Below are 27,549 nucleotides of genomic sequence, written 5' to 3'. Positions count from 1 at the left end.
TCAACCTCAAACACCCACCACCAGCAACACAGGGCCGGTCGGGTGCAGAGGTCAAAGAGGAGCCAAATTAACATGGGCCCCTCTGGAGACATGGGGTACTCGGAATTCGGTCTACCTGCAGGTAAGTACCTGCGACTCAGAGGGTAGAGCGGGAGGGGGGTGCAAGAGAGCACTGGAAGGACCCAAAGTAGGCACCAACCCCACACCCTCAGTGGCACTGGGGCGGCCGGGTGCAGGGTGCAAACAGGGCGTCTGGTTTCCAACAAAACTCTATGAGAGGACCCCAGGTGTCACTCAGGGGCTGCAGGTGAGGTCCGCGGGGTGTCTCGGGCACACCACAGGTCAGGCAGGGAAGAGGGACACCTGTTGATCGTTGCTGCACAAGGTGTCTATTTCTCCAAGGCCTGGTGGCTGCGGGTGCAGTGGGTCCTCTGGCGTTGGTTATCTTCGTCCAGATCAGTTGCGGTGAGGGGGGGGGGCTCGGGATTCCCCCTGCAGGCATCGTCGTGGAGGGGTGGGGAGGTCAACGCAGGGTGGGCACTTGCTCACCGTCGGCTGGGGGTCCTCTCTGGTTGGTTGGGCCACCTGGACTCGGGCCATGGACGTCAGGTGCAGAGTGGTTAGGACTCACGCTTCTGGAGTGAGGTGGGAGTCCTTCAGAAGAGGTTTCTTCTTCTGTTCTTCTTTGGACAGGGCCGCTGTCCACAGGAGTTCTTGATCCTCTGTGATGCAGGCAGTCCTCTGGAGGTTTTCAGAGGTCACTGGACCTGCAGGACGTGTCGCTTTTCTTCTGCAGGTTCTTTGAAGCAGGAGACAGGCTGGTAGGGCTGGGGCCAAGTCAGTTGTTGTCTCCTTTCCTTCTCTGCTGGGGTTTCCGCTAAGCAGTCCTTCTTATGAGTTCATCAGGAATCTGACTAGCTTGGTTCACGGAGCCCTTAATTACAAGATTTAGGGGCGTTTTAGGGGTCAGAGGGCAGTAGCCAATGGCTGTTGTCCCTGAGGGTGGCTAGACCCTCCTTGTGCTCAATCCCTTTGGGGAGGGAAGCACATTCGTATCCCTATTGGCTCTGATCCTCCAAACCAAGATGGAGGATTCTGCAAGGAGGGGGTCACTTCAGCTCTGGACACCTAAGGGGTGGTCCTGGCTGAGGAGGGTACTCCTCCTTGTTTTTCCCAATTATACCCCTGGACTTGCCGCCAAAAGTGGGCCTTTGTCTGGGGCTGGGCATCTCCACTAGCTGGAGTGTCCTGGGGCATTGTAACACGAAGCCTGAGCCTTTGAGGCTCACCGCTAGGTGTTACAGTTCCTGCAGGGGGGAGCAGGCTTTGTTTCTGGCCTCAGACAGCACAAAGGCTCTCAACCCAGGGGGTCAGAAAGTTATCTCTCAGTGGCAGGGTGGTACAGACCAGTCAGTCCTGCACTGAAGGATTGGGTAAAATACAGGGGGCATCTCTAAAATGCCCTCTGTGTGCATTTTTTAATAAATCCAACACTGGAATCATTGTGGGTTATTATTCTGACAAGTTTGATACCAAACTTCCCAGTATTCAGTGTAGCCATTATGGAACTGTGAGTTTTGTTTTGACAAACTCCCAGACCATATACTTAATATGGCCACACTGTACTTACAATGTCTAAGAATGGACTTAGACACTGTAGGGGCGTATTGCTCATGCAGCTATGCCCTCACTTGTGGTATAGTGCACCTTGCCTTAGGGCTTTAAGGCCTGCTAGAGGGGTGACTTACCTATGCCACAGGCAGTGTTTTGTGTGCCTGGCACCCTGAGGGGGATGCCATGTCGACTTTGCCCTTTTCTCCCCACCAACACACAAAATGGCAGTGCGCATGTGTTAGGTAAGGGGTCCCGTAGGGTGGCACAACACATGCTGCAGCCCGTAGGGACCTTCCCTGGTGAAAGGGCCCTTGGTACCACTAGTACCTTTTACAAGGGACTTATCTGTGTGCTAGGGTTGTGCCAATTGTGGAAACAATAGTACATTTTTAGTGAAATAACACTGGTGCTGGGGCCTAGTTAGCAGGGTCCCAGCACATTCCAAGCCAAGTCAGCATCAATATCAGGCAAAAAGTGGGGGGCTCACTGCAACAAGGGCCATTTTTCTACAGCACTGCACAGAGTGCTATCACAAGCAAAAAGGCATTCAAAATTGGGATGACCCTGCAGAAAAGGCAAATTTCCAACACACCCTCATCAGGTGGAGGGGCATCACCTGTGGCTTGGGTTGGGTGAACCACAAAGGAATTGGGAGATGTGAACTTTGATGGAGATAGGATCTTTGGGTGAGGGCTTATGTGTTCCCTACCCAAGGGGCCTCCACCCTAGACTTTACCGGCACCTTATAATTTTCGGAGGCAGATTTAAGCAGGATTTTAGGCATGGGGTAAAATTATACTGTGAGCTCAGATTTGGAAAGAGTCTTCATTAGAAAGTCCTCTTTTTCCCCGAGCGACATGTATGCCTACTTTATGGTGTGCAGCAGCCCCCTGAATGGCCTCATGGTAGTCCGTAGTATAATTCAGCAGGGATGTCCTAAACAATGGTCTAAGTCATGATCAAGTGGGTAATGATACTGTAGTCTTTCCAGGGGGTCATCAGTTAGCTGTTTCTAGGGGCTGGTCATATGGACTGCCTGGATCAGAAAGGTGTGTGGGCATCCCTCAGGTGGCTAGTTGAGGCAGAGGAGGTGATGTACGTGAGTTTGGTGGTGGAGGTAAAAAAATATGGAAAAGAGCTGGTGTTCCTGTGTTTCTTTGGTACTGGCTCCGCAGGAGCCTCCAAGGAGACCTCTCTGAAAACAAGCCTTTTGTTGCAAGGTCTGTCTGGCTGCTGTGGCAGAGGTAGTTTAGCTAGGATCCTCCCAGTGACAAAGCATATAAAGTTACACTTTTGCCTGGGATCTCAGTTGTATTGTTGCCTCTGACTCTTAGGATCTGGCATCTAAGCTTCTGGTGTCAACGGGGTCTTCAGCTCTGACGTGAGTGGTGCTTTTGGCATCAGGTGTGAGTTGGGATGCTCAACACCCTTGAATCAGTTAGGCTTGACATCCAGCAACTCTCAATACCCCTCAGTGGAGAGTTGGTTGACACTGAGGCCTTTACTCAGTGTTGACTGGAGCCTGAAGGCAGCAGAGGCCCTGGAGGTATCAAGTCCTTTTTATCTATGCCCGGAGCTCAATGCCCAACTCCTGCAGGAACTGTGCTCTACCTCGGACTTTTTATGTAACCATGGTTTGGCCGTGTAGCTTTCAGAGGAGTGTAGTACTTACAATCCTGGGTGTCTTCATAGTTTACGGCCAGGGTCTTCAGCATCTGTTTGACTTCCTCACGATCTGACTCGTTCAAGGGCACTTTCTCTAGAATGGGCATTGGCTGGGATGACGGGACTCTGAATGGACCTGCAAAACTGCCTTCTTTGGTACTTGAAAGGATCTTCTTCTCTGAAAACATCCGGAGTTTCGGAGAATGCTGGTTGGTGCATTTTTCAGTGTGCCCAGCGCCTGTTTCTTTTTCACCTTATGATCTTTTCAAGCAGAATGTGAGGCAGGAATCACAGGAGGCACTGTCATGGTCAGGAAAGAGGCACAGATTACAGACGTCCTAATGATCCAACAATGGATAGTTTGAATTGCACTAGCAGCAAAGTAGGAGGGGTGTCCATTCCAGCACCCTCTTCTAGTCTGCATTCTCTAGTGTTGATGGTCCAGAGGGGGCACGGTCCCACTGTTCTATTGAATCCAATGATAGCTGTAATGGTCGCATTTTGAGCTCCTTGAAGCCCAAGGATGGAATGGGATTTTTAATGAGATAACAACACCAGGCACTGAATTAAACTACTTGTAGTGAATTTATGGTTCTGCCAAACACATCTGAGAAAGCTATCCTTGAAGTAACTAAAATATTTAATTTTGTTTTCTCAGTACCCGCTTTTACCCCGACTTCTCTTACGTATATTTCTGTAATATACTAAATGAACAGGTTACTTACCTTCAGCAATTAATTTTCTCTAAAATAATGGTAGATTCTTCACCATTAGAATATTCCCAGGGGCCAACAGGACCCAGAAGATATTTAAGCATAGGCCTGGTGTGCAAAGGTGTCGTCGTGTGGTTCTGTGTGGACTCCCCAAAGCCTTGGAAGTAGCCAGATATAGGTGCCACCCAAGCACGCCGGTCAGTTTCTTTCTGGATGCCATCCATGTCCTCAGAGCACAAACTAACTCTTTGTGCTAGTGTGCAGATATTTAATTTGGGAATTTTTAGATGAAAAAGAGCCCATTCCACAGAATGAGGAGGAGGTTGGAGTCATAAATAATACGCTGTTAGAGTATCCTCCAGAAAAACTGTTACCAAAGATAAGTAACTTATTCTTGGAAACTTCTAACAGCAATTTTCTCACCTTTAGAACAGATATCAAAGCTATACCATCCATGTACTGGGTGCGTGGAATGACTCAGACCAAAATGTCATGCTGGATCGAAAAGCAAAAATGCCCTCCCTGTGAGATCTGTCAATGCAGTAGTGTTTTGTGAACATGCACACTGATGCCCACTTTGCAACCTGACATATATACAGGACCGGCATTAAGCATGTCAACACAGTGGTAGCAGCCTTGGCCCTGGTTGAATGGGGCCTCAACCATTCTGGAGGCAACTTCTTGGCCATTTCGTAGTAGATTTTAATGCAGAGGACTATCCATCTAACATAGTCAGTTTCTGCACTGCGTGTTTCTTTGAGCCGGAGAACCCCACAAAGTGCTGATCACTCCCTGATGGTCCTTGTTATGATACATGTAAAAGTTGAGCACTCATTTAAGGTTCAGATGCTTGAGTCTCTCCTCTTCCTTCGAGGGGTGAGGTTGAGTGGGGTGGGGAGGGGACCAAAGAACGGCAGACAAGTGATGGATTGCCCGGCATGAAAAGAAGGCGCAACCTTTGGGAGAAAGGTCGCTCTAGTCCTCAGCACTAGTTTGCCCAAAAAGAAGGTGATGTAAAGAGCTGCAATGACTGCCCCGTGTGTGGCTGAGCTTCAAACTCTGACGTTATCATGATAAGAAAGACTGTCTTCCGGGTCCAACAACTAAGGGAACACCAGTGCGAGGCTCAAATATGGTACACATAAGGACCACATTAAGGGCCCACTGTAACATCACAAAAGGTTTAGGAGGGAACATGTGGACCAAACCTTTGAGAAAGCACATAATTTGGCTGTTATTTCTCTTGATTTATGATGGACATTATCACATGGAATATTTTTGGATGAAAAATAAATACAACTGCACAGTAATTTTGAACTGGAATCTTCATTGATACATATGAAAACTGGATACACATGGTGTGCCCTGGTATAAACCACAGAGAAAGCACATCACAAATGGTGATTTGAACAAGGACAGTTGGTCTGGTAAACGCAAAAAAGGCTGAAAAGGCTGACAAATGCTCTTTAACTTGTGCATTGCAAATTCTTGCTGGACCAAAGACAGAAAAAACAGTAACTTATTTCACAACTTAGCTTGCATCGGGTCCATGTCAAAGGTGCCGCACCAAGCCATAAACTTGTCCCAGCATCTGGCATAAACAGATTTTGTATGAGGATGCCTGGCCATCAGGATGATATCCTCTACTTTGGGAAGTAGATCGAACGTAGTCAACCACCACTGTTCAAGCTCCACACATGCAGGTGTAGATTGTGCAGGCCTGGGAGCAAGACCCTAGTATGCGTCTGTGACAAAAGATCCTTCCAAAGCAACAGTCTGATCGAATGACAGATACTGACAGGTACCACACTCTCCGGGTCCAATCTGGAGCCAGTAGGAAGACTTGGGCCCAGTCACTTCTGGTCTTCTTCAGAACTTGGAACAAGACAGATAACAGTGGGAAGGCATACATGAGTCCTGTGCTCCACTTTAAGCAGAATACGTCTCAGAGAGAGAACCTTCTTTGAAACACCAGCTCAAATGTGCTGACACTGCATGTTCCAGGTGGTGACAAACAGATCAAACCAGGGTTTTCCCACTTGATAGAAGACACCTGCACCTTTGGGTGTAGCAGTCATCCATGATCCACTGGGTTTTCCCAGATGTGTTTGTCCACCTTGGCGCTTAAAGATCCCACCAGGTGGTGTGCAATCAGGACGATGTCCTGACCTTTCAACCAAGTCTAGAGACTTAAGACCTCTTGACATAAAGCCCAGCACAACCACTCTCCGCCCTGCTTGTTGCAATGTACCATGGCAGCATTGTTGTCCATGAGGACCTAAACCAGCTTCCCCTTGACGGACGACAGAAAGGCTTTCAACAGCAAACAAAGGGCCTGCAGCTCTGGCAGGTTGATGTGGAAGTGGGTCTCTGCCGAAGACCAGCGTCCTCTGATCTCTGCCTCGCCCAGATGATCTCCCCAACCTAGCAGTGATGCGTCCGTCACCACTGTTGGCTCAGGGTGGTGGAGCAGGCAGGTCTACTGCGGATACAATTGTTGTTGAGTAGTCACCATTACAAATCTTTTGCAGTCTTCTATGACACCTGGATGAAGTCCGACAGGTTTGTATGGCGCTGCACCCACTGAGACTTCAGATCCCACTGCAGAGTCCACATATGCCACCTGGCATGGTGACGAGCTGGATGTAGGAGCCCAGTAGGCCAAGAAGCATCAGATAAATTCTCACTGAGATCCAGGATTAAGGCTGAAACATCAGATACCACCCAGAATATCTAGGACTTGCTCTGGAAGGTAGGCCAAAAATGCACTGCATCCAGGATGGCTCCAATGAAAGGGAGCCTCTAGGAAGGACTCAGGTGATTTTGGCACGCTGAACGAGAATCAAAAGTGGTCTGCTGTCCTTGTGCAGCAACTGTGAGCCTGTAGGACAGGGATATGGAAATAGGCAACCTGCAGGTCCATCGCAACCATCAAATCTCCTGGATCTAGACCGAACCTGGGAAAAAGTGAGCATCATGATTTGGCCTTGCACAGGAAAGAGCCTAGATTTCCTGCAGCATAATGGCCCTCTGAAGGCAGCGCTAAGGTAGGTGAGGTGGTGCAAAGGAATGGCAAGTCTTAGCCTCGTTGGACTATGTACAGGACACACCTGTCTGATGTTATGGCATACCAGCCGTGGAGAAAATGAGTGATACTGCTCCCCACGGGGTGGTCATGTGCAGCTAAGGACAAACTAAAGTGGCTTGGCTTGGAGGCTGCTTCCAAAGGAGATGCAGACTGGAAGGTTTGCTGCCCCTGCGGGCCTGTATGTAGCTTGTTGTATCCCCTGCAGAACCCAAAAGGACTGGGGTACCTGTTGTTGGGGTGGTGGGTCTTGATGGTGTCTGAAGGTAAAGCCCCTAGCAAGTCCTCAAAAAGGGGCAAAACTGTGGGGCATTCTGCTTAGGGAAAGAATGAGGGAATATGCAGAAGCTTTACTCTCTCTTTAAGGTGCTCATGAATCGACCAAATTAAAGAAAAAAAGACCTGTCAAAAGGCATACCCATGAGTGGTGCCTGTGCGTCACAGAGAAACCCTTGGATCTAATCGATGTGTGTCCCTTAAGCCCCACACCAATGCTGGCTGCTGTCTAAGCAGTCTGTTGTATCCAGGCCTCACCAGATGACATACTTGGCTGCATCCTGGCCATCGTGAATGGTCTGCGCCAAATTGTCGTGAAACTCCTCCAGGACTACTGGTAAGAAGTTCCATAATGCTTTGTAGTACCTTCCTAGCAAACACCTGGCACTGAGTCACTTCTCACATGTCCCAATTCTTTTCAACTCTCCGTTTGAGATGTGGGAGATGCATGGGAGGAGAAGAGGGAAAATAAATGGCGCTACCTCTTCTATTGGAGGCCTGTCCTACCAGGCTCTCACGACCAGGATACTGTTAGAAAGGTAAGCTGACCCGGAGTGGGTTGTGGTGGCGTACCACCTCTCTGCTGATAGGTGGATAAGAGCAATCTTTGGTCCAAGTGCCCATAAATGTGTTGTCCAGTGCCTCAAATGGCAACAGGAGTTCAGATGGGGATTATCCAAGTTGTAACACTTCTGTGAAGACACTATCTTCCCCTCAACAGAAGGCAATTTTAGATCTCAGACTTCGGCAAGATGTATAATGACCATGGCGAATGAAGCAAACCCTACTGTTGAAGGGCGAGGTGGGGAGACCAGCGTTGCGGGGCAAATTCGTCCCTGCCATCATCATCAAAAGCTAGTTTGCTCTGGTCAGAGTATGATATGTCTAGCTGTACAGGAGGGCAGCTCTTAGGCATGGTGTTATCTAAGTCAGAGTATATGCTGCTGGGCACATAGGGCCTGAGCTTGAAGGCAGTGTCAGCCGAAGTCGATACGGATTCGGTCTGGAGTTGGACATGACTATAATCAATGTCATCCTCCAACGTTATTAGTGTCTGCGCCAATGTGGAAGGGCTAACATGGACTATTGTTCTGCAGCACAGTCTGTCCCAGAGTTAGAAATTAACCCAAAGTGAGTTCAGGAGGCACAGATGGGGTTAAGGGCAGACCCGTTGGCTGTAACCCAGACGAGCCGGTAAGGCTCCAATGATGCTGAACATGGGCTCCTTAAAAGCCTTAATCTGTTGTGACATCGCCAACAGATTCAGAAATTCGGAGTGCACTGGAACCAGCTTTGGAACTGGCTCCTCAATAGGGGACAAGGAGCAAAAACACAGTGAATCTTGATGTCTTTGTGACAGGCTGGGACAAAACCTGCTTGGGCTTCTTTTTGGATTTTGACTTACATGAGGACTTGGATCACAACAACATGCCTCAGAAACAGGTCTGTGTCTTTGACTTTGAATGGGAGTGGCCTTTACTCGACTTCCTTCGGTGCTTGGCTATGTACAACTTGGCTTCAAAGTCCTGGATCACCAATGCGTACATCAGGACACATTGCTCACATGACATGGAGTCGTGACACAACCCCAAACACCATAAACAAACCTAATGCGGTCTTTCACAGACATTTGTTTGCAACAGTCCCAAAAAGGCTTACGCCCTGTAGTTTTAAGATGGAACATATTCCCTTGCACACTGGAAATAAATTTTGGATAGCTGAGGAAGTATCCATCACAAAAGTGTTGCCTTTTTGCTACTACTAAACATGACACTGAGCTGCTGGAAATGTTTAGCAGATGTGCGTGCCTGTTACAAATACATGACCATGTAGCACTAGAAGTCTTAAAAGAAGACCTTTAACAACTGCAAGCATAGATACATGTAAAGCCACAAGCCCACATCTCACCTGCCTTGAGAGCACTACACTGGTTACCAGTTGCCAGAAGATGCACCTTCAAGCTGCTTTGTATCACCCACAAAGCTATACATGGAACAGGACCGCTCTTTATCAGAAACAAAATAACCAAATACATTCAACTAAGAAACCTCCGCTCAAGAATGGCACCCTGCCTTAGAATACTACCATACAAGAAAGACTATGGGTGGTACATACTTCTCCGTTCAAGCAGCCAAACTGTGGAATTCATTACCCCCAAATATAAGATCCACAGATAATTATCTTGTCTTCAGAAGACTACTCAAGAGTTGGCTCTTTCCTTCATAACCACCATATTCAAACAGCTATGGACTGCATATGCATGTGTTAATAAATATTTTTAATCTGATTATGTGTATATTCTAGATAGGTATAGTTCTTTAGGAAATATGTATCGCTCCTATTTCATAACAATAAATCACACACACTTTTTAAACCTGTTTAACTAATGTATATTTACTCACGGTTTAAATATGTATATATATATATATATATATATATATATATATATATATACATACATATATATATATATATATGTGTGTGTGTGTGTGTGTGTGTGTGCATGTTATTCTATGCTTAACATGTTCATAGGTCATTCCATAGCTCCTAGATTAGTTGTTATATTAGATACTTATGAATCCCTGCTCTCATTTGATATCATACTGATTAAATGTTTTATTATCATAAGCATTTGGCTATTCAACTATTGAGTAAAGATAAATACATGTTAGAAAAGTACACTTATTAATTAACTTCAAATATTACAAATCTTGAAAGTCTGTGTTTATACAATACTACTTTTCTTCTTATATTATACCCATTATTATATTTCTTGAACATATATTCCCTTACTATGTATTTACATATTTCTCTAGTCCTACTGTACTAGTATATAATTAAATCTATAAATAAAATTAAAATGATAAAAAAGTTAATAAAAAAAAGAATACATTAAATAAAAATAATGATCAAAATGTGTAAAAATATATATAAATAAAAAATATTATATTTGTACTCTCTGGTAAGCTTTACTTTGTCTACCCATCACCATATGTCATGTATCTATCAATCTATCCTCCATTCCCCCTGTACTCAACCCAAGCCTCATCCTATTACTATAAACTCCCAATTAACACTTCTGGATTCTTCCCTCCTCCACCCCTCCATTACTCCAGTCAATCCAACTAACACACTCATATCCGCAGCTCAAATTAACTAATAATAATCCTAAAACTGTACTCATATTTCCCTATACTAACCCACCACTAATTCCTTTTGGGTTCAGGAGTTGCCGTGCTACTCACCACAAAGCGATTCGATGCCTCGTCAGGGGTAGTAAGCGCTACATAAATACTATTACAATTTTAATAGAGTATGCCTATCCCACCAGACTCACCTTCTTTGTCCGGATGAGTTTGTGGTCCCTAAATTCTGTCAGCTGGGCTCTCAGGGTCAGATCGCTGTTTACTAAGAAAGCCTCACGACACTGCTGATAGAAATCTTGGAAAGATAAGCCTGTGTGGGAGATAAGTTACACTATGAAGATCATTTAAACTCTTAAGTGTTTTAAGTTGGCTAACAGAGAAGTCACACCAGTCTCTTCAAGTTTCTACTGCTGCATTTTCTCTGGTCCACACTATTGTGGTCCTCCACTCCACTGCTTTAATTTACAACTCCCATACAGCTACCTCCCAACACAAGCTAACTACCGATTAGGGCATCTTTTTTTTTTTAAGTCTACAGCTGCTATGGTCACTAGGCACCCTCTAGCGCTTCCAGAGTTCTGCATAGGCATTGCTGCTTTTAGGGGACTTCTGCCAGCAGGGATCCACCAGAGAAAATGTAAGACTTTTTTCCACTGACAGCAAAGATTCACACAACTATGCCCTTATTTCCCATTCATGAAGTAATAGGAAAGATAGGTGAGACAGAAAAAAGAGCAAAGCACAGGTGATTATTAACACATAAAAACGGTGCACAAATGTTGGGAGATATTGCTTGAGAGGTTCGAAATTAATTCTAGCATAACACTTTTGGAAGGGTGCACTCAAAATCCCTAGGTTAAGTAATGTTCAAGTCTATAGCCCAAACAAATAGAGTTAAACTTAATTTGACACAGAGACAGACATGCAAAAAAAAATCCTTCTAGTGTTTTTTTGTAAATAAGATCAGTGTTATGGAAGCAACTTATAATTTTCTCGGTCCCTTAAAGGGTTAATCTGCTGCAGGTAGGTACTGGCAGGAGATAAATAAAACATATGCAGGACCAAACTTGAAAATTTTCAACATCCTTGTGGATTACCATTATGTAGATTTTTTTTCTATCATCTTTACTAGTTGTTCAATTATGTTGGATTAACAATTGTGCAGTGATGAAAAGCATTTGACATGGGCCTGCACAATTAAACATACAATTTGTTTGTACTAGCAGCTGTCACGCATAATTACATCCATACACCTAGTTGCGGTAAGCAGTGTGGTGTTTGTTGTAAATTTGAGTCGCAATTTTGAGATGAAGCAACAAGTAAAGTAAAAAATTTCATATGTAAACCGTTAATGCAACAGGCGGGAGGAAGATGTCATAATTTGTAGTGTGAAGGCAGAGAGAGAGAGGCAGTCTGGGTTTTGCCTCGCAGTGCGAGCATAAGTACACCTTCAATGAAGGTGTTTCAATTATAAGAAATGTCAGTTTCAGAGTGTGAACACAGGTATTGCACGCCTGCGGTGTCCTCAGGTGCATGTTTTCTGTTTTTTCTAAAAGACTCAAGAAGTAGGTTTGTGGGCAGACTGGTATTCCATCCTAATATCAAGTGGAAAAAATGGTGGTATTAAAATATTGTGTTAAAATTGAATACAGAAGGTTAGCACCGTGCAGAGAGTTTCTTTTGATTTGGGTTTGGAAGTTTACTGCTTTTTGCAGTTCTCTCAGAAGTACCCTATCTGCTTCGATTTCGATAGGGGTGGGTGTAATGACATCCATTCACTACTTGGAAGGCCTTCATTCCGCTATTAGGGAGTAGGTTGTGTCATTTTATTTAATATAGTTGTGCATACTTTTGGCCAGGGTGTTGAGAATGCTAATCCTTCGAGCAGCAAGCCTTGAAGGCGTCACCTTGACCAATTGATCCATAACACATTGCCCTTGGACAGAGGGTGTGGGTACCTGGACGCAAAGTTTTGGCATTTTGCGTTTTCTTTTGTTGCAAATAGGTCTATTTTTGGTGTTCCCCAGCGTAGAAAGTAATCTTGTAGGATCTGGGAATGAATTTCCCATTCGTGTGTTTGTTGGTGATCTCGACTGAGATTGTCGGCTAACTGGTTTTAAATGCCTGGGATGTATTGTGCTATTAGGCGAATGTGATTGTGAATTGCCCAATGCCAAATTTTTGGTGCTAAGAGACACAGTTGTGACGAGTGTGTCCCTCCTTGTTTGTTGAGGTAATACCTTGTTGTCATGGTGTCTGTTATGACAAGAATGTGTTTGTGGGCTATCAGTGGTTGAAATGCTTTCAATGCTAGAAACACTGCCAACAGTTCTAACTGATTTATGTGCAGTTGTTTTTGTTGAATGTCCCATTGTCCCTGTATACTGTGCTGGTTGAGGTGTGCTCCCCACCCCATCATGGAAGCATCTGTTGTGATCACGTATTGAGGCACTGGGTCTTGGAATGGCCGCCCTTGACTTAAATTTATAGGGTTCCACCATTGAAGCAAGAAGTGTGTATGGCGGTCTATCAACACTAGATCTTGCAGTTGACCCTGTGCTTGTGTCCATTGTTTTGCTAGGCACTGTTGTAAGGGCCGCATGTGTAGTCTTGCGTTTGGGACAATGGCTGTAGGAAGTTGGCTCTGTATGCACTATTTCAAAGTAAGGAATAGTATGCACAGAGTCCAAGGGTTCCCCTTAGAGGTAAGATAGTGGCAAAAAGAGATAATTCTAATGCTCTATTTTGTGGTAGTGTGGTCGAGCAGTAGGCTTATCAGAGGGTAGTGTTAAGCATCTGTTGTACACACACAAGCAATAAATGAGGAACCCACACTCAGAGACAATTCCAGGCCAATAGGTTTTTGTATAGAAAAATATATTTTCTTTGTTTATTTTAAGAACCACAGGTTCAAGATTTACAAGTAATGCTTTAAATGAAAGGTACTTCACTTAGGAACTTTAGGAACTTTGAATTAGCAAAATAGCATATACAGTTTTCACATAAATGACATATAGCTATTTTAAAACTAGACAGTGCAATTTTCAACAGTTCCTGGGGGAGGTAAGTGTTTGTTAGTTTTTGCAGGTAAGTAAACCACCTACGGGGTTCAAGTTTGGATCCAAGGTAGCCCACCGTTGGAGGTTCAGGGCAACCCCAAAGTTACCACACCAGCAGCTCAGGGCCGGTCAGGTGCAGAGGTCAAAGTGGTGCCCAAAACGCATAGGCTTCAATGGAGAAGGGGGTGCCCCGGTTCCAGTCTGCCAGCAGGTAATTACCCGCGTCCTCGGAGGGCAGACCAGGGGGGTTTTGTAGGGCACCGGGGGGGACACCAGTCCACACAGAAAGTACACCCTCAGCGGCACAGGGGCGGCCGGGTGCAGTGTGTAAACAAGCGTCGGGTTCGCAATAGGATTCAATGGGAGACCAAGGGGTCTCTTCAGCGATGCAGGCAGGTAAGAGGGGGGGGGGCTCCTCGGGGTAGCCACCACCTGGGCAAGGGAGAGGGCCACCTGTGGGTCGCTCCTGCACTGGAGGTCGGATCCTTCAGGTCCTGGGGGCTGCGGATGCAGTGCCTTTACCAGGTGTCGGGTCTTTGAAGCAGGCAGTCGCGGTCAGGGGGAGCCTCGGGATTCCCTCTGCAGGCGTCGCTGTGGGGGCTCAGGGGGAGGGGGGTCAACTCACGGTCTCGTAGTCACCGGGGAGTCCTCCCTGTGGTGTTTGTTCTCCACAAGTCGAGCCGGGGGCGTCGGGTGCAGAGTGCAAAGTCTCACGCTTCCGGCAGGAAACGTGTGTTGTTTCAAAGTTGCTTCTTTGTTGCAAAGTTGCAGTCTTTGTGGAACAGAGCCGCTGTCCTCGGGAGTTCTTGGTCCTTCTAGATGCAGGGTAGTCCTCTGAGGCTTCAGAGGTTGCTGGACCCTGGGAACGCGTCGCTGGAGCAGTGTCTTTAGAAGTGGGGAGACAGGCCGGTAGAGCTGGGGCCAAAGCAGTTGGTGTCTCCGTCTTCTCTGCAGGTTTTCAGCTCGGCAGTCCTCTTCTCCTTAGGTTGCAGGAATCTAGTTACCTAGGTTCTGGGAGCCCCTAAATACTCGATTTAGGGGTGTGTTTAGGTCTGGGGGTTAGTAGTCAATGGCTACTAGCCCTGAGGGTGGCTACACCCTCTTTGTGCCTCCTCCCTGAGGGGAGGGGGGCACATCCCTAATCCTATTGGGGGAATCCTCCATCTGCAAGATGGAGGATTTCTAAAAGTCAGAGTCACCTCAGCTCAGGACACCTTGGGGGCTGTCCTGACTGGCCAGTGACTCCTCCTTGTTTTTCTCATTATCTCTCCTGGACTTGCCGCCAGAAGTGGGGGCTGTGTCCAGGGGGCGGGCATCTCCACTAGCTGGAGTGCCCTGGGGCATTGTAACACGAAGCCTGAGCCTTTGAGGCTCACTGCTAGGTGTTACAGTTCCTGCAGGGGGGAGGTGTTAAGCACCTCCACCCAGAGCAGGCTTTTGTTTCTGTCCTCAGAGAGCACAAAGGCTCTCACCACATGGGGTCAGAAACTCGTCTCTCAGCAGCAGGCTGGCACAGACCAGTCAGTCCTGCACTGAACAATTGGGTAAAATACAGGGGGCATCTCTAAGATGCCCTCTGTGTGCATTTTTTAATAAATCCAACACTGGCATCAGTGTGGGTTTATTATTCTGAGAAGTTTGATACCAAACTTCCCAGTATTCAGTGTAGCCTTTATGGAGCTGTGGAGTTCGTTTTTGACAGACTCCCAGACCATATACTCTTATGGCTACCCTGCACTTACAATGTCTAAGGTTTTGCTTAGACACTGTAGGGGCATAGTGCTCATGCACCTATGCCCTCACCTGTGGTATAGTGCACCCTGCCTTAGGGCTGTAAGGCCTGTTAGTGTGTCTGTGCTGAGTGAGGGGTCCCTAGGGTGGCATAAGACATGCTGCAGCCCTTAGAGACTTTCTCTGGCGTCAGGGCCCTTGGTACAAGGGGTACCAGTTACAAGGGACTTACCTGGGTGCCAGGGCTGTGCCAATTGTGGAGACAATGGTACATTTTAGGTGAAAGAACACTGGTGCTGGGGCCTGGTTAGCAGGGTCCCAGCACACTTCTCAGTCAAGTCAGCATCAGTATCAGTATCAGGCAAAAAGTGGGGGGTAATTGCAACAGGGAGCCATTTCCTTACAATGGCTATGCATGAAGACATCATGCCTAGAAGTTTCATTACAAACTTCACCTGGTAGTGTTGGTTTGGCTGCATGTTTAATGCTATATTCTGGAACGCTTGTACCCTTTGCGGACTTGGTGTGGCAATCGCCTTTTGTGTGTTGCTCCCAAGTATTGTTGTATCTGGGATGGTTGTAGATGTGATTTTTGGTAATTTATCGAAAACCCTAGTTGTGTACCCATGCCCGTAGTTATGTTTGTCCAGTTTTTGTAGAATGCAGTACGTCTCCCCCCCCACTGGTGTTAAGTGTTGGGGCTTTGTGACATTGAAGTCACTGTTTGGCTTGAGTTGTTTTAGGGCTTTGGAATTTTCCCCTTGCTCTTGGGAATTGTCCACCCCTGTATGAGCCTCGAAACCCTCCTCTCTGGTACTGCCCCCGATAGGTGGGTCTGGTTTGTGAGGTGGAAGGCTCTGGGGTTTGAGTACGAAACCCCCCTCTAAATTGTGGCCTTCTAAAAGTGCCTCTGCTTTGTGGGGAGTAGAGCGCGCCCATGGCTTTGGCCGTGTCTGTGTCCTTCTTTAGTTTCTCAATTGCCGTGTCCACCTCCGGCCCAAACAATTGTTCCTGGTTAAAAGGCATACTTAACACAGCTTGCTGGATTTCCGGTTTAAAACCTGAGCTCTGTAACCATGCAAGCCTGCGAATGGGTACCGCAGTGATGACTGTCCGTGCTGCTGTGTCTGCCGAGTCCAATGCAGAACTTATCTGGTTGTTGGAAATTGCTTGTCCTTCTTCAACAACCTGTTGGGCACGTTTCTGGTGCTCCTTGGACAAGTGCTGTATTATATGTTGCATCTCGTCCCAGTGTGCCCTGTCGTAGCGAGCCAGTAGAGCTTGCAAGTTGGCAATCCGCCATTGATTGCCTGCCTGTGCTGCCACTCGTTTGCCCGCAGCATCGAACTTCCGACTTTCCTTGTCAGGCGGTGGTGCATCTCCTGATGATTGGGAGTTTGCCCTCTTTCTTGCTGCTCCCACGACCACCGAATCTGGTGTCAGTTGCTGTGTTATAAACAGAGTCCGTTGGGGGAGGTTTGTATTTTTTCTCCACCCTAGGCATGATAGCTCTGCCTTTCACTGGGTCCTGGAAGACTTGTTTTGCGTGCTTGAGCATGCCTGGGAGCATTGGCAGACTTTGGTAGGAACTGCGGGTGGATGTCAAGGTGTTAAATAGGAAGTCATCCTCTATTGGCTCCGAATGCATTGCTACATTGTGGAATGTAGCTTCCCTTGATAACACCTGCGTGTATGCAGTGCTGTCCTCTGTTACCCGGCAAGGCCGTCACCTCCAATCTGGACTGTTGTCGGAGACCGGTGCATCATACAAGTCCCATGCATCCGGGTCATCCTGCGTCATCCCCGTATGTGTTGGTGACTGCATTGGGGGTGTTGTTACCGGGGACAGCTGTGGTGAATGTAGTGGAGAAGGCTGTGGCGAAAACCTTGGTGGTGGTGTTTTGTCTCTAGCCACCTTTGCCTGCATTTCTGACTCTTGAAATGCCAGCTTTCTTTTTATTTTAATTGGAGGAAGAGTTTGAATTTTTCCAGTCTCTTTCTGGATGTGCAGCCTCCTTTGAGTATGGTCCGGTTCCCCCATACTTATTTCCTGCTCAAATCTATGTTCTTGCATTTGGATGGAAAGTCCGTGCTCTTCTGTGTAAGAGCCTAATTTCGGATCCAAGGCTGCCTTTTTCGGTACCGAAGGTTTCGAAACAGTCTTTTTCGGTTCCGAAACAACTTTTTTCACCTTGGGTGTGTCGAACTCTCGGTGTCGAGATCATTCGGAGCCGGAATCTCGACCGGAGTCGGATGTCTTTGGCAGTTGTGAGGCCTTTTTCGGTGCCAATGGTTGGTCACCGTGTTTCCGATGGGTTAAGCCATGGCCTGCTGGCGGTGGCATCCCCTTGGCCTCTATGATCTTGGAGTGAGTCTTGGACGGGGCAGTTTTACTCACAGTTTTCTGCGTTGTCGTCGGTAGCTCACTTTCGGACTCGTCTGGGTCCGTTCCTCGTATGGAGATCCTTTCCTCCTCTTCGATGCCGATCTGTTCTCTCGATGTCGACGCCATTTGAAGTCTTCTGGCTCTTCGATCGCGTAGGGTCTTTTTTGATCGAAATGCCCGACAGGCCTCGCAAGTATCCTCCCTGTGTTCCGGTGATAGACACAGATTACAGACCAAGTGCTGGTCTGTATAAGGATACTTCGCGTGGCACGTCGGACAGAAGCGGAAGGGGGTCCGGTCCATTAGTTTCGACGATGGACGCGGTCGGGCCGAGCAGGCCCCGCTAAAGAGTGGAAGCCCCGAAGGGCCGCCGGAGTGCTTCTTTTATCGGTGTCGATATCCTAACACTAAACCGGTACCGAGCGCGAACAATACCGTCGAATTTTCGATAATTAGCTAACTTTCCCGCTTCGAAATACGGAGCGAAGAGGAACACGTCCGAACCCGATGGCGGAAAGAAAACAATCTAAGATGGAGTCGACACCCATGCGCAATGGAGCCGAAAGGGAGGAGTCCCTCGGTCTTGTGACTCGAAAAGACTTCTTCGAAGAAAAACAACTTGTAACACTCCGAGCCCAGCACTAGATGGCAGGATAATGCACAGCATGTGTATCTGCAGCTACACATGCCATCGAACATATATATATATATATTTATATGCATTTTATGGCATCATACATAGTGCTAAGGTATTCCTTGACAGGAAGACTTTACGCAGAGATTAGTTTGGGGGCCGAACTTTATATTGCACTGTCTTGCATGCCAACTGCAGTGGCAGAGCATGTGGCTTGCCCCGGAGGCGCCGCCTGAGGTGAATTATCTCTGGCCCTGTAGGATGTGGGAAGGTGTACTCAGATATGTTGCGGACATGTGCGGACGGGTCTCTCTACTGCTCCATGCTGTCCAGTATTGTTGAGTGTGTTACCTGCACCATCTTCATAGAGGGATGGCATATTCGCAATGTAAGACGCTGGGCGAGATGCCCAGATCACGGGATGGGATGTGTTAATGCTAGCATTAGAATCTGACTCAGAGCGGAGTCTGCCATGAGATGGTGTGACTAAGGTGGGACTATAGGTTGTACTCACTGATGTCTCTGCAGTTGGCCTCTTCCTTATGTCCCTGCAAAATATTTACTGTGGCTCCAGCAGAATTAATCATATGGTATATGTAATGTTGAACTGCATTAATGTCTGTGTATGATTTTTTGGCCTTGTAAATTACCTGTACAATGTCTTCCTAAAAATGTAAACTTTCAATAAAGAAAATTTAAGAAAACGGACAGATTCACTTGTTATTTTGTAAAGTTAACAATTATAGCCAAGCAACAGTATTATAAGGAATAAGGAAGAAGCACAGGAGCCTGGAAATAAATGACCAAATATTTCATAAAGCAACAATACTAGATACTTTACCTGGAAAAGAAGGGTTATCTTTATTTGCAAGTTGATACTCAGCCAAAAGCCTGAATATACCTCTAAAAAATAAAACAAAATTATATAAGACAGGATATGATTCAATTTTCAAAGTAGACTGGCTGATGTGCATACAATCAGATGATAGTCCAATGGCAACAAGCTTCCCCATTCTAATTTCAAAGAATCACATGCAAAGTCAATCGTAAAAACATTAAAACCTGTCTAAACCTTTGGTACACACGGATTAGATGCAAGAATATGAATATTTCAGGAGAAACTAGGCTGCCTTTAACATTATTAGTGGACGACCAGGAGCCCACACACTTGCAATTGTGATTATGGTCGGAAAGATAATATGTTTTGTTGATCTGCCATCAACAAGTGTCAAGCATTGACAAAACCAAAAAATTGGCTTTTGTATAGTTCAGATACATCCAGACACACAACACAAGATAAAATGCGCACAGTGCAAGACATTTGCAGGTTTCCGTGAACACACAAACGAGCATGCATAATAGGCACACATGCACACAGACAACATACATATAAGCAACCATGCATACAGAACAGACATCCAAGTACAGAGACAACATGCAGGAGAACATATACAAGTGCAGCTACATTGCCGCCCCATGTCTTGTTTGAAGCAGTTAGCCATCCTGGTGTCTTGGACAAAAGAACAAGTTACTTACCGTCGGTAACGCTTTTTATGTTGGATACATTAACTACCTGTGGATTTCTCACCTTATGAATTATCCCATGTGCCAGCATCCGACGGAAAATCTTCTTCCCAGCTCTCCACGTCCATGAGGACATCACAACTGCACAGCTCCACGCGACTCCGTCTGACGTCACCGTGCCAATAAGAGGTCCTCACCGGCGTGCTGACATCAGTTTCACCCATTTTTTACGTGCCTTTGAGGCAAAGAGGTGAAAACCGAGCTCACAATAGCTCAAACGAATACAAACATACCTAAAACCATAATGATGCAATACAATAATAACCATCATTTTTATATACATATAATCACCAAAACCTATATACACTTGTAAAACAAAAGTATTGGTATGACCAGACAGGCAATGGGGAGGCGGGTGGGACTGTGAGGAATCCACAGGTAGCTAATGTATCCACCAGAAAAAACTTTACCGAGGGTGTGGAGGGACGCCCAAGTTGCTGCTTTGCAAATATCCACCACCGGAACCCCTCTAGCCAGGGCCGAAGTGGCGGACTTAGCCCTGGTCAAATGGGCTTGAATACCCTCAGGGGGAACCTTCTTTGCCAACGAGTAGCAAACCTTGATACAAAGAATGACCCACTTGGGATAGCGTTCTTTAATGGACCGCTCTGCCCTTCCTCTTTCTAATATATCAGACGAATAGCTGATCTTCTAAGCGAAAGTCTTTTGTTCTCTCAATATAAAAACTGAGAGCCCTTCTGGGGTCCAAACGATGGAGCCTCTTCCTCCTTCGAGGAGTGAGGAGGAGGGTAGAAAGATGGAAGGGTAATGGACTGCCCCATATGAAAAGGAGTGACAACTTTAGGTAGGAAAGCCGCCCTGGTTTTCAGCACCACTTTATCGGGAAAGAATAAAGTAAAGGGAGGTCTAACACTAAGAGCCTGAAGCTCACCAACACGCCTAGCACGTCAAAGCTATCAGGAAAACCGTCTTAAGAACTACAAATCTTAACGGGCAAGAACGCATGGGTTCGAACGGCGAACCCATTAAAAAAGTTAAAATGAGATTCAGATCCCACTGAGGCATAAGAAAAGGAGTGGGAGGAAATGTAATAGTTAAACCCTTTAAGAACCTAAAAACAATAGGTGATTTAAACAAGGAGGGCTGTTCCGGAAGGCAAAGAAAGGCTGACAGTGCCGCCAAATAGCCTTCAACCCTTCTGTGCTAAAGCAAACAACAGAACATCAGACTTATGGGCCCTCAAAGGATCAATTTGCTTCTCTCCACACCAAGCTACGAATTTTGCCCACCTGCCGGCATAAACAGTCTTAGTGGAGTGTCGCCTGGCGGATAAGTTACTTACCTGTAAATCCTAGTTCTCTTCCAGGGGTATCCTCATCAAAGTCATAAACATTGAATATTCCCGCCCTTGTGCGGGGACCCCGGAGCATATATAAAATACACACATATAAAGTATGAAATATGCACGAAAAATATAAATATAGCATTTTTAGTAGACATATCTTTCATACTAAACTCATATATACTTGTGTAAAACAGCAATGCAGGCTATAATGATAAACAGGCTAAAATGCTTTATTTCTATGAAGTTTTTTTTTTTTTATTATAAAATTACTAAAGAGAATAAATATCTACCCAAGCCCCCAAAACTGGGCTTAGGGAAATAAGCAGTAGTAATCACCAGAGAAAAAAGAGAAAAAACTACATTGAAAAACAATGGAGCATTCTTAGCCAATAGGCTGCATGCAGGTTAACACAGGAGAACCATAAAAACCTTGGCACCGTGCCTATAAGACCCTGAGCACCTCCAGTATCCCACCATGCCTCAGGGATGAAGGAAAGGTGACAGTTGGTTCACAGTTAGGTCAGTACTTTTTTACGGTGACAATCTGTGTAACTGATTCGAAAGACAGTCTGTCCTGCACTTCTAGGAGACGTGTGTCCGGGGAGGAGGGTGGGTTGTTTATGACTTTGATGAGGATACCCCTGGAAGAGAACTAGGATTTACAGGTAAGTAACTTATCCTTCTCTTCCAGGGGATCCTCATCAATAGTCATAAACATTGAATAGATTAGCAAGCCCATCCCTAAACTCTGCGGACTGTCTAATAGAAGTGCAGGAATAGATACTTATTATGCAAATAAATTTCTCAGAGAGGCCTGCCCAACCTGGGCGTCTGCTCTTGCATCTGAATCTAAACAGTAATGTCTAGTAAATGTATGTACAGACTTCCATGTAGCAGTCTTACAAATCTCAGAGATTGGAACATTGTTAAGGAGGGCAGCAGTAGCCGCTTTTCCCCTTGTGGAATGCGCTTTACGCCTAGCTAGTAATTGTTTATTAGCCAGTTGGTAAGTATTAACAATACAAGACACTATCCATCTTGATATCGTTCGTTTAGATGCTGCCTCTCCTGTCCTCAAATGACCATAATTTACAAACAAGTGGTTGGAATGTCTAATCGATTTTGTCTTATCCAAATAAAATTTCAGCACTCTTTTCAAGTCTAAGGAGTGCAATGCTTTCTCCGCCGGAGTCTCCGGATTGGGAAAGAAAGTCGGTAAAGATATAGTCTGATTGATGTGGAATTCTGACACCACCTTCGGAAGGAAAGATGGGTGAGTTCGCAGAACCACTCTATTGTCATGAAAAACTGTGTACGGTTCTTTGGAAGACAAAGCCTGAATTTCACTGACCCTCCTCGCTGAAGTAATGGCCACCAAAAAAGCCGTCTTCCACGTAAGGTGTTGTAAAGAGGCCTTGTGTATAGGTTCGAAAGGAGGGCCCATAAGTTTTGACAGTACTATGTTCAGTTCCCATGGAGGAGAGGGTCTCCGAATGCGCGGAAAAACTTTTTTCAAACCTTCTAAGAAATCCTTGACTACTGGTTTCGTAAAGAAGGATTCCTGAGAAGGTGACTTACGATAGGCTGTAATGGCAGACAAATGTACCTTAATAGATGATACCTGCAGACCGGACTTTGCCAGATGAAGTAAATAAGACAGTATGACATCCTCCTGAGCCCGTATGGGATTCTGCCCTTGTTGACAGCACCATATGTAGAATCTCTTCCACTTAAAAGCGTAAGAACGCCGCGTGGAAGGTCGTTTGGACTCTTTCAAGATGTTCATGCACTCCTGTGAGAGCCCTAGGTGTCCATACTGCAGGAATTCAGGAGCCATGCTGTTAAGCTCAGAGAGGGTAGGTTGGGATGTAGAATCCTGCCCTCCATCCTGCTCAGAAGATCCGGTCTGCACGGCAGCCTCCTGTGAGGTTTTTCCGAAAGGTTGAGGAGATCTGTGTACCAGAATTGACGGGGCCATTGTGGCAATATGAGAATCATTCTGGTTCTGGATTTGTACAGTTTGTTGATCACTGCTGGTATGAGGGGAATCGGTGGAAAGGCGTAGAGAAATATCCCTGACCAGTCGATCAACAAGGCATTCCCTCGAGATCCCGGACAGTAGAACCTGGATGCGAAGTCTGGGCATTTCTTGTTTACTTCGTCTGCGAAGAGATCCAATTGAGGTCGACCCCATTGAGCGAAGATGTCTTCGACGACTTCGCCGTGTAGGACCCAATCGTGTGCGTCCTCTAGGTGTCTGCTCAGGAAATCTGCTTCCACGTTTTGTTGACCTGGCAGGTGAATCGCTGTGACATTCCCCTGGCCAGGAGCCAATGCCATATCGTTTGGGACTCTCGAGATAGGGGTAGGGATCTCGTTCCCCCCTGTCTGTTCAAATAATACATTGTGATTGTATTGTCCGTTTGTATTAGGAGAGATTTCCCCTGAATCAAAGGAGTGAAAGACTTGAGAGCCAGATGGACCGCTCTGAGTTCCAGCAGATTGATGTGGTAGTTCTTTTCCTTGTCGGACCACAGGCCCTGAGCCTGAAGGGGACCCAGATGAGCCCCCCATCCCTGAAGAGACGCATCCGTTACCAGAGTGTCGGATGGAACTACCTGGTGAAACGGAGCACCTCCTGACAGGTGAGGTCTGTGCATCCACCATTGCAATGACTGGAGTGCCGCTGTCGGTAGCCACACTCTGTCCTCCCAGTGACCTGTCCTTTGGCTCCAGTTGCTCTCCAATGCCTCTTGAAGGGGACTCATGTGCAGCCTGGCATTTGGGACAATGAAAATGCATGATGCCATGGAGCCCAGCAGCGATGTCACCTGACGGGCCGTAGGTGTGTCGGCTTTTAACAGGTCTTGACACTTCCTGTGTATCGATAATAGTCGTTCCTCCGAAGGATACACTCTTTGGAGCTCTGTGTTTAGTATAGCCCCCAGGTAGTGAAGGTTCTGTGTTGGAATCAAGGTTGACTTCTGGTAGTTGATTTGAAGACCTAGAGACTCGAAAACCCTGAGCACAATGTCCCGATGGCTTCTCGCCTGAGGAAGCCTTCAGTAACCAGTCGTCTAGGTATGGGTAGATGAAGATCTTTTGTTTTCGAAGATGTGCCGCTACCACTGCCACACATTTCGAGAAGACGCGGGGGCAGATTTCAGGCCAAATTGTAGAACTCTGAACTGATAGTGCTGTGAAGCTATTTGGAAACGCAAGAATTTCCGATGCTTGGGAGCTATTGGGATGTGAAAATATGCATCCTGCAGGTCGATGGAGCACATCCAGTCTCCCTGATGTAGTTGAGGGAAAATCTGGTGAAGAGCTAGCATCCTGAACTTCTGTTTCCTTATGTACTTGTTCAGCAGCCGTAAGTCCAGAATTGGTCTGAAAACGCCCTCTCGGCCCTTTTTCGCCACCAGAAAATAACGGGAGTAAACCCCCTTTCCTTTGTGCGCAGGTGGAACCTTTTCTATTGCTTTCTTTTGTAAGAGGGCAAGAGCCTCTTTGCGCAGCAGGCTGAGATGAGATGGAATGCATTTGGCTGGTGGCAAGTGTGGTGGAGGCTGTCTGAAAAGAAGAGAGTAGCCATTTTCGACAATGTTGAGCACCCATTTGTCTTTTGTGATAGAGTGCCACTCGTGAAGATAACTTGTGATACTTCCCCCCACCAGAGTGGTGTACAGTGTCGAGGGAAGCGAGATCTCATTGCTTGGCCGGCGCTTTCGGTGTGGACTGTTGAGGTCTACTTGACCCTCGCTCTCTTGTGGACTTACGAGCCTGAAAAAGGGGGCGTCCTTGCCGTTGTTGTGGCCTTTGGGACCAGTGAGGGGTTTGAACCCTCTGCTGGAACGGGCGCCTGTCATAAGGCCTGTACCTCCGCCTGAAATCTTTCTTCCTTTCCAGGCCTACTGCCCTCATGGTGTCCACCTCGGTCTTCATGTGGGCCATCTCTTCATATGCATGGGTACCGAACAGCGAGTTCCCGCTGAATGGGAGGTTTAGGATGCGCTGTTGTGCTTCCTGCTTTAAACCAGTCAGTCTCAGCCAGGAAGACCTTCTTGCACAGATTCCATGTGTGTACCCAGACGCAGCTAAGTCCGCCCCATCTGCCGCCGCGCTGATGACCTGGTTGGATACCAGGCATCCCTCTTGCAGGATTTCTTGAAAGTCCTGTCTGTCTTCTCTGGGCAATTTTTCTGTGAATCTGTTGAGGGAGTCCCACAGAGAACGGTCATACCTGCCCAGGAGCGCAGACGCGCTGGAGACTTTCATTACAGATGCCGCCGTACCGCACATCTTTCTCCCCAGAGAGTCTAGATGCCTGCTCTCTTTATCTGGGGGGACCGTGGAGGATGATGCCACCGAGTGGGTTTTTTGGGCTGCGGCCAATATAACAGAGTCCGGTGGCGGATCCTTTCTCAGGAGCCTTATATTTTTTCAGAATCCTAGCCGGGGCAGACTTGAGTGTGGCTGGGGTCAGAAAAGTGTCCATGGTTGGCTGCAACAAGCCAGGCACTAGCAGTAGTAGCTTTTTCGACACTGATCTGTGCTGCAGAGTCTCAAAGATGACTGACGAGGAGGTAGATGGCTCTGGAACCTCTATATTTAATTTCTGCACTCCCCTTAACAGCACCTCGTTAAAAGTGGTAATGTCATCCACCGGTGAGATCCTAGCAGGTGGAGAATCTGTTAGGGTGGGGGAGTAACGCCCGACATATGATCCTGACGACGACCAAGAGGGTGATCTTCTGTGTTGTGATCGTGACCTGGACCGCCGTTGTGAATGAGACCTACTGCGCGATGCTGTAACAGAGCGCCCAGGCCTCGCTGTCGGTTGGCGAAGAGCAGAACGAGCCCGTCCTGCCCACGCTGTTGGTGACGGTGTTCTCGGGAGAGAGGCAGTAGGAGCGTAAATTCGAGAGTACTGTGAATCCGGGGAGGCCGCTGGTCTATTAAGGCTCTCCAACCATCTTGGTGATAAGTTGATGGGTGAAACATGCCCCGATGATGCCGCTCGCGAACTAGATGAATCGCTCCGTATGGAGACCACTGGAGATGGTGCAGCCTTATCTGCTGGAGGACGATGCTCTACTCCCTGCGAGACAGGTAAAACCTGTGTCGACGTCGACTGCTGTGCCGACGTCGAAGGGCACACTGGTTGGTCTAGTCTCGACGTTGAATGTCTCGACGTTGAGTGCCTCGACGTAGAGTGTCTTGACGTCGAGCGGCGATCTCTGTACCTTGACCTGCTCGCCGTTGTGTGCCTCGATGTGGAGCGGTGAGTGGCCGACGGCGGATGTCGCTCATGCCGTTGTGGTGATTTCGACGTCGTGTCTCTTGACGTCTGGGGGCGTACGGTCTTCGGCGGCGAACGGGCGCGCCGGTGATGGCTCGACGTCGATCGGCGGGCTGCCGTCGACGGAGATATGCCCCTGCGATGGCCATGTTCCCTCGACGCCGTATCCTTCGTACTTTCCTACCTGTTGACGTCGACCTGGCCATTCTCTCCTGAGACTGGCCTGTTGGTTGCCTGGGAAGTGAAGAGGACGATGTCTTCTGCCTCTCATGAAGCCCATGAAGCCTGATTTTCTCTCTGTCCTTCAGAGTCCTCTTTGACATATTCTTGCAGTGCTTGCAAGTGTCAGGGCAGTAACTCTGAGGCAGGCACACAATACAAAGAGAGTGTGGGTCTTACTGGGCTTTCTTCTTCCCACAAGAAGGGCATTTGACAAAAAGGGAAGGCATTTTCCTGTCGGGAAAAAACTGCCAAACTCAGACAAAGATGTTATCTGTCGAGTGAAACAGGAAAAAACGCTGTTTTAAAGGATTTTTCTGAGAAAAACAGAGAGCTCAATGCTCCAGGATCCTCTCAGAAGAAGCCGGAAAAAAGAACTGACCTAACTGTGAACCACGGTGCCAAAGTTTTTATGGTTCTCCTGTGTTAACCTGCATGCAGCCTATTGGCTAAGAATGCTCCATTGTTTTTCAATGTAGTTTTTTCTCTTTTTTCTCTGGTGATTACTACTGCTTATTTCCCTAAGCCCAGTTTTGGGGGCTTGGGTAGATATTTATTCTCTTTAGTAATTTTATAATAAAAAATAAAAATAAAAATAAAACTTCATAGAAATAAAGCATTTTAGCCTGTTTATCATTATAGCCTGCATTGCTGTTTTACACAAGTATATATGAGTTTAGTATGAAAGATATGTCTACCAAAAATGCTATATTTATATTTTTTGTGCATATATCGTACTTTATATGTGTGTATTTTATATATGCTCCGGGGTCCCTGCACAAGGGCGGGTATATTCAATGTTTATGACTTTGATGAGGATCCCCTGGAA

The 27,549-nt window shown here is 46.8% G+C and overlaps 1 protein-coding gene across 1 annotated transcript in view; it reads right to left on the bottom strand.

Annotated features, from left to right (window-relative positions):
- The window catches only part of ORC2 (origin recognition complex subunit 2), a 239,094-nt gene that overhangs the window by 10,037 nt on the left and 201,508 nt on the right, over positions 1–27,549 (bottom strand). Inside the window, exons 15-16 of the mRNA XM_069226083.1 lie at positions 19,151–19,212; positions 10,691–10,809 (exon numbers count right to left, since the gene is read on the bottom strand). Coding sequence (XP_069082184.1) covers positions 10,691–10,809; positions 19,151–19,212 — 181 coding nt within the window. The remainder of the gene's footprint in view (positions 1–10,690; positions 10,810–19,150; positions 19,213–27,549) is intronic.

This window comes from Pleurodeles waltl, chromosome 3_1 (genome assembly GCF_031143425.1).
Source record: "Pleurodeles waltl isolate 20211129_DDA chromosome 3_1, aPleWal1.hap1.20221129, whole genome shotgun sequence".
Classification (NCBI taxonomy): Eukaryota; Metazoa; Chordata; class Amphibia; order Caudata; family Salamandridae; genus Pleurodeles; species Pleurodeles waltl.
The sequence above is the reverse complement of the archived record's forward strand: the minus strand, read 5'-3'. Positions and strand labels throughout refer to the sequence as shown.